We start from the raw sequence: 10720 nt of genomic DNA, 5'->3' as shown, positions 1-10720 counted from the left end.
TGTTTATAAGTAATTGAGTTACTTCTCATATTATCAATTAGTTTGATAGTGGAATCTCAACTGTCCTCAAATTTTGAATCATTGTTTCAACTTTCTTCAAATATGAATCATTGTTTGCTATTAGAGTAATGTTACGAGTACTAAATTTATAGACAAAATTTGTAAACTAGTTTTGTAAACTAAATGACATGGAAGTTAATGATTGGATTATTACTTAAGCATTGATAAATGTGCTCGTTTTCTATTAGTGACACATTATTTAGTTTACAAATTTTGTCTACAAATTTAGTCTTTGTACCCCCTAGTATTATTTTTTCTATTATGCCCTGTAATTCACTCACAATTATTGTGCTATCTATAGTTAATCAAAAAGTAAAAATGCACATGAAATGGAAGTTTATAAAAATAAAGGACCAACAGCAACAGGTACATGAACTCTCGTGATAATTAAAAGCCTAAAATGGCACCAAAAAGAGACCTAAAAACACTACGTAAACATGTGCAAAAATCACATGCACTAAACACATAGAAAATGACCGATATACGTACATTGCACATGCTGCTCATCCCCTCCTCTCCTAATGCGCTTTTCCATCTGTAAATGAACAAGATTTCAGTGAGACCAAAAACGCAAAGTCTTTGCTTCATCTGAATTTGGTAAAAGTGCATGAGTGACACACCAATTTTAGTTTTATTTTCCTTTTAGGCTTACAAGATTGGTTTCCATCAAAAGATACAATTTCTTGTGCAATCTATGGCCTCATTTGGCTTGCCATATTGCACACCAAACTGTACTTTTAGAAAGAATTCGGTGTTTGACGCCTTATGTATAATTTTAATATCGGTATTAATTAGGAGACATATGTGTCGTCATATCATAGTGTCTTTTAGTAGAATTTTTCCAAAGCCCTAGTTATTATTTAGCCTTTTTCAGTGTTTATAGGTCCCCCTATATTAGTTACTTGTTATTGTCAAGATCATGGCCCATGATATGCAAGTAATCTATGCCCGTGACATGGCAAAAAATATGTGCCGACTTGGAGCCTACACTTATCATTATATAAATCAACAATATTGTATTCTAAGTTGCACCAAGTTTTTAAAGCTCCTCTTCTCATGCTTTTTTCTATTGTTCTTCAATTTGTCCATTTTTCTTCAGCTCCCTTTTTATATTATACATATATGGCCTCTGCTATTTCAGAAAGCAAGCAGTTTGTTCTTGGGACAGATGAGTTCGAAGATTTTGAGGTCACAGAAGTTGATGGAGCCCTTCTCTGGGATTTGCTTGAAGAGTTGGAGAAGGAGGAGGAGAAGAATGACAAACTAGGGTTTGTAGTGCAATCACCAGTGGGTGCTGATGAGGCCAATAATGTGACGACAGATGGGCAGATTTCATTGGAGCAGCATGGGATTGAAATCTGCATCCCTGATTCAAAGTGGGAAGATATAGACATGGTAGAGACTGACCCATCGTATGAAATGGGAGCTTGGTTCAGAGATGATGACATGGTGGGGATGGTTGATTTTGGTTCTAGTATTGGAGATTATCCACAATTGCAGCACAATGAAATAACTTACCATTGCTTGTGGGAAGGATAGTTGAATATATATACATGGATGTAGGGGGAACTAATCAGAAATGAAAAAGCATTGATATTATATGTATGGACCACCAAATTAACCAGTCCATGTATGCCAAGCCTGGTTAATATATGCATGTCACCAGTTATTAGATTAGTTTACCGCCATCTTTAAATAAGTATAGCGACCCAATGGTATTGTTGTCCAATTAATCCACTTGATTCTAAGGATACCTAATATTAATTTCTTGATATGGGAGGTTTTTTTTTTTTTTTTTTTATTTTAAAAAAAAACGTCTATATAAATAAAACTGGTTACAAAAGTTGAATGAAAAAATAAAATCTCGAGTGTACCTTCATTTTTGTCAATTTTATCTATGATTAAGATTTGTATCTGGTCTATAAAGTGTGTATTTCCTCTTTCTTCTCCCTTTTTATGTCAAGAAATCATAACTTATGTCCCTTTACAGCTGTGAGCTGGACGAAAACATAATAGGGGTCAAGTATGTTTCTTCCCATAATATGCACAGTTGAAGCAATCCTTTGCTTGTGAGCTTTGCGGAGGACTTTGGTCTGGGGATTAGTAGAAGGAGAGAGAAAGAAAGTCTTAGAGGCTTGGGGTTTAAGTTTAATAAAGAGGATGATGAGGACAACATCATACCATACCCAAATGACGGTGATCGGTTGCTTACCACAGAACAAAGTAATTTTTGTAATATGCACAATATTGATAAATATTAATGTGTATTGGTGAATATCCATGATAATGGTGTCTGCTATCGAGAATTTGAAAGGGTGGGAACTGGGAAGAACAAACCCATCAGTATTCTAGATAGTGGATTTTATGTTGGGGCGGGTAAGTGCATGCATATACGAGGGATAGAGAGAAAAATGAGGTCTGGCCTAAAATAGAAAAGAGTTTGGATTGACAATGCTGTTATGGTCCCTTAGTGGCTCCGCTCATGATTCTAGATAGAGGCGGAGCCATGAAAAGACCAGGATGGTCTCAGCCCCATCCCGACATTTTTCACGCATAGAAGTTTAGTGTCATACTTATGATTTTCAAGATTTTTCCGTAAGCTCAAGACCCCAATCTGACGTTTTTACTTTAATTTTGTTCGTCCGTTTGAGGTTGATGGCTCCTACGGAGTTGAGGCAATCCATTGCTTATGAGCTTTGAGGAGGACTTTGGCCTGGGGATCAGTGGAAGGAAAGAGAAAGAAAGTCAGAGAGGCTTGAGATTTAAGTTTAACAAAGAGGATGATGAGGTCAACATCATACCATACCCAAACGATGGTAATCAGTTGCTCACCACACGACAGAGTAATTTTTGTAAAATCAGGAAAGTGTTTTAGATTGATACTTTTGTGCCCCTTCTAAACTAAAATCCTGACTCCGCCACTGATTCTAGAGCCCCGATTTGACTCACCAAGAAAAAATAACTCTATTAGCACTACGGTATACTAGTCTGTTATCTACGCTTAGTAAGTCACAGGTTTAAAGGTTTTTCAACACCCATAAAATCTCAGGTTCAATACATAATTTCACTAGCTTATTGTCTGACTTATCGTTGTTTGAAATATGAAAAAAATCAAAACAGTATAAATTCGGGGAATCCATCCAATGAGGATATCTATTAGTTTCGACTGCATGAGTTTAGTAACCGAACACAATTATTATTAAGATTATGCACCGTTTAGTTGGGTAAATCCTAACTACCGCATCTGTAAGGAAACAACAGTGAATTCAATAGATACGTATGAATATTGTGTGCAAAAATACATTTAAATTGGTCAAGTAGCATGTCTTTCACGCCATATTTCCCAAGATTTTGAGCACTTTTTCATCATTTATATGAACTATCAAAGATATTGGTATGTAAGTATTCATCAATATTTCCGTGGATACCTCATACAAATATTTTCTTACTGCCTGTGGGGTGAAGAAAGAACATTTAAAGCATAGTTGTGATTCGTCGGTCTTCTTCTCTAGTGTATGAAAATATATAACTAGTTAATCACGACCCCTGCCTGAGTATTCGGGCTGGAAACAAATCTATCAGGTGAATTCTGAGTTTGAGTTACACTACTGGTGGTATTTGTGTGCGGGTGAACTTTGAATTTGAGATGAGATTATTTGTTGTGGTATGCTTACGCTCAAGGTCTGATCTTGTCAAGATGCGGAGTTTTGTAAGTCGGCCTTGTTTGATCCAACAGAAAACTTGGCTATGAAAAACCCTATTGTATCAAGCGAGGACGATGGATCAAACCTCTGAACGAGTTCTTCCTCCCCGGGTCTCAGCCACTCCCTGTGAGGTCAATCAGATCAACTGGTTAGTTAAGGTTTGGGAAGGAGTTTAAACAATTACATAGGACTGAGAAATGAACTCACTCAGTATATCCATCGGGAAATTCAAAACGGCCAACAAGACCAGGTCCTCCAATCCTTGGGTGCTGAAAATCAAAGTAAATAGGAAATGAAAAATTAGCTGGCTGAGATATAGTTAATTCCTCATTGTTAAGGAACTAAATTGCATAGACCTCCAAGAAACTATCTGAACCAAACCTGCGGTGCCAAGGAGAGGAATTTATATGTATCCAAAGCATATCGAACAACGGCTTCATTCTCTCCAGGATTTATGGTACATCTGCAGGCGAGAACAATGTAGAAAGTTCAGTTCAATGGTAGGACGATGCCTGTACAAGAATTTAGTTTCTTCTATGGACACTAAATGTACTGAATATGCCATTGACATGTTGCTGTTTAAATTTTTTGCTAAGGGTTAAAAGCAAAAGGTTAGACTTTCATTTGTATATGACCAACTTGACTGAAGCTGCATAAGCAATCAAAGCCACAAATTGTTAAGCAAATTGAATGACTACTCTGGAGAGATTTTGTTTCATATCATGTAAAATCCATAAACGAGAAAGAGATAAGACCAGAGAAATAAAGGGAAGTGAAGGCAATGAACATGGTGATACAGTTTAAAAAGATGGCACTGGTGATGTAACCATCTTTTTCTTGAAAATGAACCAACGATGTAACTTATGATCGAAGTCAAGAAACCTTGCATACTTGAATACTTATCATGTAATGCTCAATAACACTATGAACAAGAGGAGGCGTATCTACTAACGTTGAATACACAAGAACTCCACCCGGGCGAACCAACTGAACAGCCTGATCAAGCATTCTTCTTTGATATGTCGCATGCTTTCTCATGGATTCAATTGTTTCCTGGAATAAGCAACCAACTTAATCAAAACTTAAAAATGTTAATGAACCTACTTTTAAACAAAACATCTTGTAGATACATCCATAAGACATCAACAAGACAACAAGGCATTAAAAGTACAAAGACCAATGAACAAACAAAAAAACTACTCCTGTAAACATGTATTAAAAGTAGAACAATATTTGATAGGATTATGGTACCTCTCCAGCAAATAGTCGTGGTCTTAAACCAAGGGCAGAGCAGGGTGCATCAAGAAGAACTCGATCAAAGCTCTTAGGAGCAAATCCTTTTGACTTCTCAACCCTACCACCCACGCTCTGATTTCTTCCAGGACCATTCCGTTTTCTTCGCATTTCCTTCCTGATGGCAGCTTTGCTAGTGTATGTTGTCTCATTCGCTTTTTCATTGCTAACTAAAACATTGATTTGATTAGATTCAACTCTAGTTTCCAAAGAAGCCTTTACCATGCACATAATAAAATCAAAATGACAACTGTAGCATCAGTATGAAAAAGAACAATAACATGTAGAAGATATCATAGAATCCACAAGGTCACAAATTATTGCAAGTATATTTAATGACCTTGTTCACAAATTAAAAACATTATGAACATACATACTGATTCCAACAAGTTCCTGTTCCTAACTATCAGAACCAGAAGTCAGTGCAGAACCATGAAAATTGTTCTCGTGTACACATATGAGAAAAGTTTACCTACCACTTTTCTTGAAATCCGTCTCAGCATTCAACCTTTCAAAAGTAATCAATTTAGAATTCTCCAATTCTGACTTTATCAAGTCAGAACCTTGAACGTTTCCACCATGATGATCCTTAATGCAAGAGTGATTAGAAAAATCATTGGACTCGTTTGTTGTACAAACAGATTTTAGAGCGTCTAGTTTATATGGGGTTATACAACTCAGGCCCATTTCAGCAGCCAATTTGTGAATACCCTGCACCTGCAAAAGTATTGCGAGTGTAAGTAGCACAAGAAACCGGAAGCCTTAAAGCTAAAAAACCAAGAAGGGGGAATATTCATTATGGGACATTAAAATTCCAAGATCAGTGGAATTATCTTTCCACAATTTGATATAAATAAGGAACCCAGAATCTAACCACCTATGAGAACCACAGCAATTCTGTTGGACAGACCTTATATAAAGAACTAAAATCCACAACATGACTTAAATAGGATACCGAAATCATAAACCAAGGCAAAGGGAGACACTGTTTCTTCTACCACATCTCAGGTTAGGAAATTTACCTTATTGTGAGATCTATCAGCGGCAACAATTTCTCCTTCATCCTTCATAAGAAGTGCAATTGCAGTTGTCTTCCCTCCCGGTGCAGCACACATGTCTAATATGCGCTCACCTTTTTGAGGATCTAAGAAACACAAGAGAAATAACAAAATCACCGATTAAAAACTTTCATTAAATATTCCAAAAATGATAGCAGTAAAGCAACAGCCAGCTAATTCCTATGGAAGTAAGCATCCATCACAAATATAATACATCATATAAATAATATAAATAAAGGAAAACCATGACACAGATCACTACTTTGTGCAGAAACCCAAAAGATTATGTAGTTATTCTGGTTTTGGCACACTGTGACAAAATCCTAAAGAACCAATGATAATTAGGAAACAGTAACATATGTAGATTGCTTTAGGTAATCATAACAATGTGATAGGTACCTAGTGCGTGAGCAGCAACAATGCTTGGCAGATTTTGAAGAAATATTTCCCCCTCAAGCACGTCTGGAAGCCATGAAAAAAGACATTGGAATTATAGCCGATTGAAAAACCAAGAATACACACCATATCAGAGAGAACAAGCAATTGCTCATCAATTAGGTAAAAAACAAAAAGACAGACCATAGATAAAAGAAAAATCAAAGTTCCCTCATTAATGACCCATGTCAACTACTAAGGAGAATATCCTTCAATCTATAAAGTAAAAATCTATAACTAGATTATCAATGCAATACTATATGAAACAAAAATGGAGCAAAAAGCATGAATTAAAGCTCATTGAAACACTTAATATGCTAGAGGAAGAGCCATGCAACAGCTTCAGACAGCATGAAATACATTAGCAGAGAGCTAGGCTTCTACTCTCGTATGAACCATACCATGTAACGAAGGGAGATTAAATACTCTGTCACTCATATCCACAGCAAGCCCTTCCATAACACGGAAAATCCCAGCCCTTGACAGCATTGCTTTTCCTTGGCCGATATACAGTCCACTTCGTTCAATATGATAAGGATCTAAAACATCATTTAAAAGTAACATCTATTAACCCAGAGTCACTTAAACAAACTCACAACCCTTGTAACCTATTCTTCAATCCCCATACATGAACAAATACACTATTTACCTGTCTCTGAACCTTGCAGCACAGTCCCTCGGGTGATCCCAACGACCCATCCACCATCGGCACCAGGCTGCTCAACTGCCACTGAAACCGCCACAACATCCCCTTTCTCGACATGAGCAGTGCAACCCAATACACCAGGAACATACACCTACATATCAAAAACCCCAAAAACATCCTCTTTCAGCTACAACTGAATAAGCAAACCAAATTCAAAGCAAAAGGAACCGAAAAAATGCTAACCTGGGCACCTCGAAGAACTGCCTCGGCGCATTTCCGGCTCACAAGAACCTCTTTCGGAAGCTTCCCATCTGCAGCACAGCCATAATCAATGGCGTGAGGACCCGAACCCCTCACAAACAGCACATAGTCCATCCCTTCCACTTCACACTTGGAAATGTCAGCTCCATTTTCTTTCAGAACCGCCTTCAGCTTCTCAATGGCGGCATCCGGCGTCGACTTCAGCGTGTTCACGCGTATACAGGAGTAGCAAGACGGCCGCCTGAGCAAACCCAATGAACAAAAAGACAGAAAATATAAGAAAAATGAAATGCACCACTGCAATTGTAGAGAGAGAGAAAGAGAGAGAGGTACGTTAGGGCTTGGGAGATGCGGGAGAAATGGTGGGGTCCGTATGCGTTGGAGAAGTAGCTTTCGAGGTCGGCGTTCCAGCGGAGAGTTGGGTTGTAAGAGTAGCGCTCTGGTAAATCTTCCATGGCTTTATGGTGCTTGGTGAAGAGGGAGGCGATGGTTTTGAGCAAGTTCCGAGCTTTCTTCTTCATTCAAGGAGGCGGAAGCAGCAGCACCACCACCATTTTTGAATGAGTTGCTGAAGCTCGGGGTTTCCGGCAATCGGACTTTGGGGTTTTTGGTGGGAAACTGGGCCGGGATAAACCTCTTCTGCAAGCGAGAGTTTTGGGCTTTGGGTTGTTTGGGCCTGTCTGGCGCCGAAAGCGAAGGTTGTGAGGGCTGGACAATGTGGCACCACTATGAAGATGAGTGTTGTCATTGTATTACGATGTGAGTTCAAACTCTGTCAACTCTCTAATCTAACATCTAATCTAACAAATATATTGTTTGACCCAAAAAAAAAAAAAAAAAAAAAAAAAAAAAAAAAAAAAAAAAAAAAAAACTTTACAAAAAGAAAAGATGGGCACTTGTAGCACAAAGTTGCAATACTTTGACACATTTCTGTAGGGGTGGATTCAATTCCCAAAAATCCCAAACCAAACCAAAAAAATACCGATTTTTCCAAAATTTCGGTATGGGAATCGGGATTGTCTTCCCAATATTTCGGTATTCCCATACCGAAACAAAAATATATATTTTTAATTATTATATATATATATATATATTTACATAGATAATAATATATATATATATTTTTTTTTTTAATTATAGTTAGAGTTAATTTGAACCGTTGGATTGTTTCAAATTAATCTATGTCGTCCATCCATTCCTTGTTAGGCTTTCAACTTTCTCCCCATCGAGGACTCCACTCCAGTTTCGAACTTTCATTTCATTTCTCAGTTCTCACTCACTCAAACTCAGTCTTTCAGCTCAGTCTCACTCAAATCCAACTCCGGCCAGCCATTCACCGGCCCACCACCACACGGATCATCCACCGTTGTCTCTCTCTGACGGTGGACCTTTCCTTCACGACACAGAGCTACAGCCACCACTGGTCTCTCTCTCGCTATTCTCTCTCTCAAGAGCCTCTGACTCTCTCACGTGATTCTCTCTTTCAGATTCAGACATAGGTAAATAAATATGGGAATTAATTTAGGGTTTGTGAAATTTAATTTACGAATTCTACATTAGGGTTTGTAATTTTAGGTTTTTTGAAATTAAATTTTTGAATTCTAGATTAGGGTTTGTTTGGTTTCACATATCAGATTCTATTTAATTGATCTAATGGTTTAGGTTCTTGGGTTTTTGCAGATTGGTGAAGGCCCAAGGAATTGGGCTCTTTTGCTTTGCTACTGCAGCTTCTGTGCTGGAGTTTTATTTACCAATAGGTAAATATCTCAGAAGAGTTCTATTTAATTGTATGCTCTCTTGAATTGTATGCTCCTTTGATTTAATTGTTGTTGCTTTTAAAAGTGTAATGTGGGACATATTTGTATTCAAGTCTTGGAAGTATTTAGTCTTTAAGGAATCTAAGCTGTTGGAGCTTTGGTATATTTACATTAGTCATTGGTTGACCTTTGTAATAGGTTGTGGCTTATTATCTGGTTTAATACTCTCTCGATGCAAACTGTTTCTTTCTTTTGAAGCCTTCGTTCTTCAACTTATTTAGTTGAATTGCTTTCTTAAGTGAAGTTCATTATTATATCTCACTAAATGCAATCACTGCATGTCTGACCAGTTCAAGGATTGAGTGAATGAGTCCATTTTTCCTTACCTTTTTTCCTTATCTGTTTTGGATTTATGCAACGCAAGGATTTTGGTTTGATTTTATTTCTACACATAATGATTTGATGATCACTTTATAGCCCAGCCAAGTTATTAAATTTATAGCCAGCCAAATTTTGATCACTGCACATTGCACAGCCAAGATATGCAGTGCAGATTGGCTATTCTGCACACTGCACAGCCAAATATTATAGCCCAAAAGTCCAAAATCTTAAAAGCTCAAAAATATTTCGGGATTCCAAAAATTTGGTTTAGGATCAGTCTTGAAATTTAGAATACCAAAAATTTTTGTTTGGGAATCGGGACTAAGGTTTTAGTTCGGTATCCATACCGAACCATCCCTAGTTTACACTACTAAATTAGTTTAGGTCCATTTGGGACATCTGATAAATTTGGAATGATGCTAAATTAATTTTGTCTCCTAAACAATTGAGTGGAAAATCAAAACTAAGACTTTGAAAATATAAAGATATGATTTTAATTACTTGAGCTACAAGTTCAATACGAGTGAGAAACCTCACACTTAAACATCATGTGCAATATTAACCAAGTGCAAGGTTCTAAAAAAACGTTAGGCGCTAGTTGGGCGGCGGGCAGGGGCCTAGCGCCTAGGCGGCTAGGCGGACACCTACGCAGCCTAGATGGATTTATGTAAATTTATTATATATCTTGTAAATATGTGTTTATTTACACCTAAAAAACTATATTTCTATGAATAATAAAAGAATAATAAAATGCAAAAATAAAAGTAGAAGACTACACAAAGTATATACATCCAAAAAGACATAACCCAAAAAAGACCTTGTATGTTTAGCTATTTACAAAGAAAACCCTAACCTAAAGATGATAAAGGATTCGACAACAACTTCTAGATATATTGTTTAATTTATTATATATTCTCAATCCATTATTTTACTAAACAAGTCTTTTTCTTTGTTCATTGAACCATTTCTGACACCCAACTCTCATCTTCTTTTTTCTTTATGCTGTCAATTCCAAAGTCTCCATACATTATCTTCACTTCTCCATCAAACCGCATATCCCTTGGTTTAAACAACCCAGTTACCTTCTTTATGCAGTGTCGTCCTGTCATCAAGCAAACAAGCCCT

At 37.1% G+C, this 10720-nt stretch overlaps 1 protein-coding gene across 3 annotated transcripts; it reads right to left on the bottom strand.

The window, feature by feature from the left end:
• Positions 1-381: 381 nt before the first annotated feature.
• Positions 382-8053, bottom strand: LOC103965793 (rRNA (cytosine-C(5))-methyltransferase NOP2C). Of its 3 annotated transcripts, none has more exons than XM_048576923.1 (13): positions 7791-8053; positions 7440-7698; positions 7200-7347; positions 6952-7089; positions 6515-6577; positions 6080-6201; positions 5534-5774; positions 5016-5227; positions 4717-4817; positions 4146-4227; positions 3972-4033; positions 3735-3888; positions 382-595 (listed from the first exon to the last, which is right to left on the bottom strand). In XM_048576923.1, exons 1-12 carry the CDS (start codon positions 7976-7978, stop codon positions 3753-3755), a joined length of 1752 nt encoding a protein of 583 aa, XP_048432880.1. In that variant the 5' UTR covers positions 7979-8053; the 3' UTR covers positions 382-595; positions 3735-3752. The 3 variants fall into 3 exon arrangements, with proteins under 3 accessions (XP_048432880.1, XP_048432879.1, XP_009377148.2); XM_048576922.1 differs by lacking the exon at positions 382-595 and adding an exon at positions 1872-2773; XM_009378873.3 differs by lacking the exon at positions 382-595 and having other exon boundaries at positions 3388-3888; positions 7791-8052.
• Between the last annotated feature and the right edge of the window lie 2667 nt (positions 8054-10720).

The sequence above is a fragment of a genome, unplaced genomic scaffold (assembly GCF_019419815.1).
Source record: "Pyrus x bretschneideri cultivar Hongxiangsu unplaced genomic scaffold, Pyrus_bretschneideri_v1 Contig93, whole genome shotgun sequence".
Taxonomy (NCBI): Eukaryota; Viridiplantae; Streptophyta; class Magnoliopsida; order Rosales; family Rosaceae; genus Pyrus; species Pyrus x bretschneideri.
This window is presented reverse-complemented; position numbering and strand designations above follow the sequence as displayed.

Coding starts and splice junctions, on each gene's coding strand:
- LOC103965793 (XM_048576923.1), bottom strand. CDS start 7,978: ATGAAGAAGAAAGCTCGGAACTTGCTCAAAACCATCGCCTCCCTCTTC. Junction 5,775..6,079: donor CTGATAGATCTCACAATAAG/GTAAATTTCCTA, acceptor ATACTTTTGCAG/GTGCAGGGTATTCACAAATT. Junction 3,889..3,971: donor TTTCCCGATGGATATACTGA/GTGAGTTCATTT, acceptor TTGACCTCACAG/GGAGTGGCTGAGACCCGGGG.